Source organism: Dryas octopetala, chromosome 2 (genome assembly GCF_963921425.1).
Source record: "Dryas octopetala chromosome 2, drDryOcto1.1, whole genome shotgun sequence".
Classification (NCBI taxonomy): domain Eukaryota; kingdom Viridiplantae; phylum Streptophyta; class Magnoliopsida; order Rosales; family Rosaceae; genus Dryas; species Dryas octopetala.
The window spans coordinates 7,329,630-7,331,853 of NC_141367.1; the positions used below are offsets into that span (position 1 = coordinate 7,329,630).

Sequence of the window (2,224 nt, forward strand, 5' to 3'; positions counted from 1 at the left end):
AGCTTTAAGTCGATTTATCTCATGGCTAACAGATAGATGTAAACTATTATTTCAAGCTATCCGAAGCAAAGGGGAAAAAGTGTGGGGACCGGAACAAAAAGAAGCTTTCAAACAGCTTAAGGAATACCTGACCAAACCTCTCATCCTCTCGGTGCCAAGACCGAACGAGCAGTTATACCTGTATCTGGCAGTGACCAAAGTGGCGGTGAGTGAAGCTCTATTCCGAGAATAAGGTAATGTTCAGCACCCCATCTCATACGTAAGTAAAAGTTTGTTGGATATAGAGAAAAGGTACAGTACAATGGAAAAACACGCTCTCGCGCTAGTGATAACAAAAAGAAAATTGAGACAGTACTTTGAGGCTCACACAATCATTGTGCCAACCAATTATCCAATAAAAGCTGTTTTGGGGAAGCCTGATTTGTCCGAAGGGATGACCAAGTGGGCCATTGAACTTGGAACATTTGATCTTATCTATCAACCTCGGACGCCACAGAAAGGACAAACAGTCGCAGACTTCATTGCAGGATGCCTCGAGGGAAATAAAGGAAACGAAGGAGATAAGGCAGGAGAGACGATGGCTGATCCAAATCCTTGGGATCTGTACGTAGACGGGTCGTCAAATCAATATGGAGCTGGAGTCGGGATTGTGTTTATCACACCGGAGGGGTTGAGGCTCGAAAGCTCGATCAACCTGGACTTCCCAGCCATAAACAATATCGCGGAGTATGAAGCTCTCGTACTAGGATTAAAAGTCGCTCGATCCATGAACATTTTAGGTCTAAGGATCTACAGCGAGTCGCAGCTTATAGTCCGTCAGATAAACAATGACTATGCAGCTAGGGACGAAAGGATGGAAGCATAACAGAAGCTAGCTAAAAAGCTAATCCAAGAGTTCAAAACGGTGCAGGTCACCCAAATCCCTAGAGATGAAAATGCATTAACTGATCAATTGGCGAATGCCACTTTTGCCGTGATCGTAAGTATCGTTAGGGACATAAAGATCAAGCAATTATCTGCACCAAGTACAGACCAAACGACGTAAGAGAGGGAAGCCATCCAAGTTATGCAGATTGAAAACGGAGCCGAGCCAGTTGAACAAGATTGGATGACTCTGATCCTCGAGTACTTGACACGAGGTACACAAACCGAATGACCCGAATGAGGCAAAGAAAAGTCACGTCAAAGCAGCCAGGTATGTAATTAAAGATGATGTGTTGTTTAGGAGATCTTTTTTCTGTCTGTACCTTAGATGCCTAAGCTCAGTCGAAGCAAAGTGGGCACTCATAGAGGTTTATGAAGGGGCATGCGGGAGTCACATAGGGGGCTGAAGCCTAGCGCACTGGGTTCTGGCCAAAGAATACTTTTGGTCCTACATGTCTAGGAAAACCAAGCAATACGTCAAAAGATGTGACAAATGCCAAAGAGCTTGGAAACCCGCCGAAGAGCTGAACTCCGTCACTAGGCCTTGGCTGTTCCTTGATGGGGAATGGACATAATTGGACCACTCCCAGTGGCAGCAGGCAGAAAGAAAAGAGTTTTGGTGGCAACAAACTACTTCACCAAGTGGGTTGAAGCTAAGGCATATAAAAAAATAAGTCAGGTGGAAGTGATCAAATTCATATAGAGGAATATCATATGCCGGTTCAGACTCTCGAGATACATCGTAGCAGACAACGGAACTGAATTCAATAACAGCAAGTTTCGAACCTACTGCCAAGATAAGGGAATTCAGCTTCAATTCTCTTCAAGAAGTTATCCACAGGGAAACGGGCATGCCAATAAAACAAACAGAATGATCTTCGAAGCCATCAAGAAGCAACTCGAAGAACATAAGGGAAGTTGGGCGGAAGAACTACAATATGTGCTTTGGGCCTACCGAACGAAAAAAAGGAAACCCATAGGAAAAAGGCCATTCACACTAACTTATGGAACAGAGGCCGTAATCTCAATAGAAGTCGGACTACCCACTGTCTGAACATTAGTAGCAGAGTCTGAACAGAACAAAGAACAGTTGGCGAGGAACTTAGACTTAATGGAAGAGCACGGAAAGACAGCCATGATAAAATTGGTCAACTATCAAAATCAAGTGGCTAATTACTTCAATAAACAAGTTCGACCATGGCAATATCGGATCGGAGAATGGGTTTTAAGAAAGGTGGTTGATCAAAGCAATGAAGCGAATAAAGGGAAGTTTGGTCGAAATTGGGAGGGCCCGTTCGAA

The 2,224-nt window shown here is 44.0% G+C and overlaps 1 protein-coding gene across 1 annotated transcript; it reads left to right on the forward strand.

Annotated features, from left to right (window-relative positions):
* The first annotated feature begins 301 nt into the window (after nt 1–301).
* LOC147292838 (uncharacterized) lies at nt 302–865 on the forward strand. Its single transcript, XM_086230938.1, has one exon. It carries the CDS (start codon nt 302–304, stop codon nt 863–865), a length of 564 nt encoding a protein of 187 aa, XP_086087064.1.
* Nucleotides 866–2,224: the final 1,359 nt, after the last annotated feature.

Excerpts from the sequence above, each read along its gene's own strand:
- LOC147292838 (XM_086230938.1), top strand. The coding sequence starts at position 302 with ATGGAAAAACACGCTCTCGCGCTAGTGATAACAAAAAGAAAATTGAGA.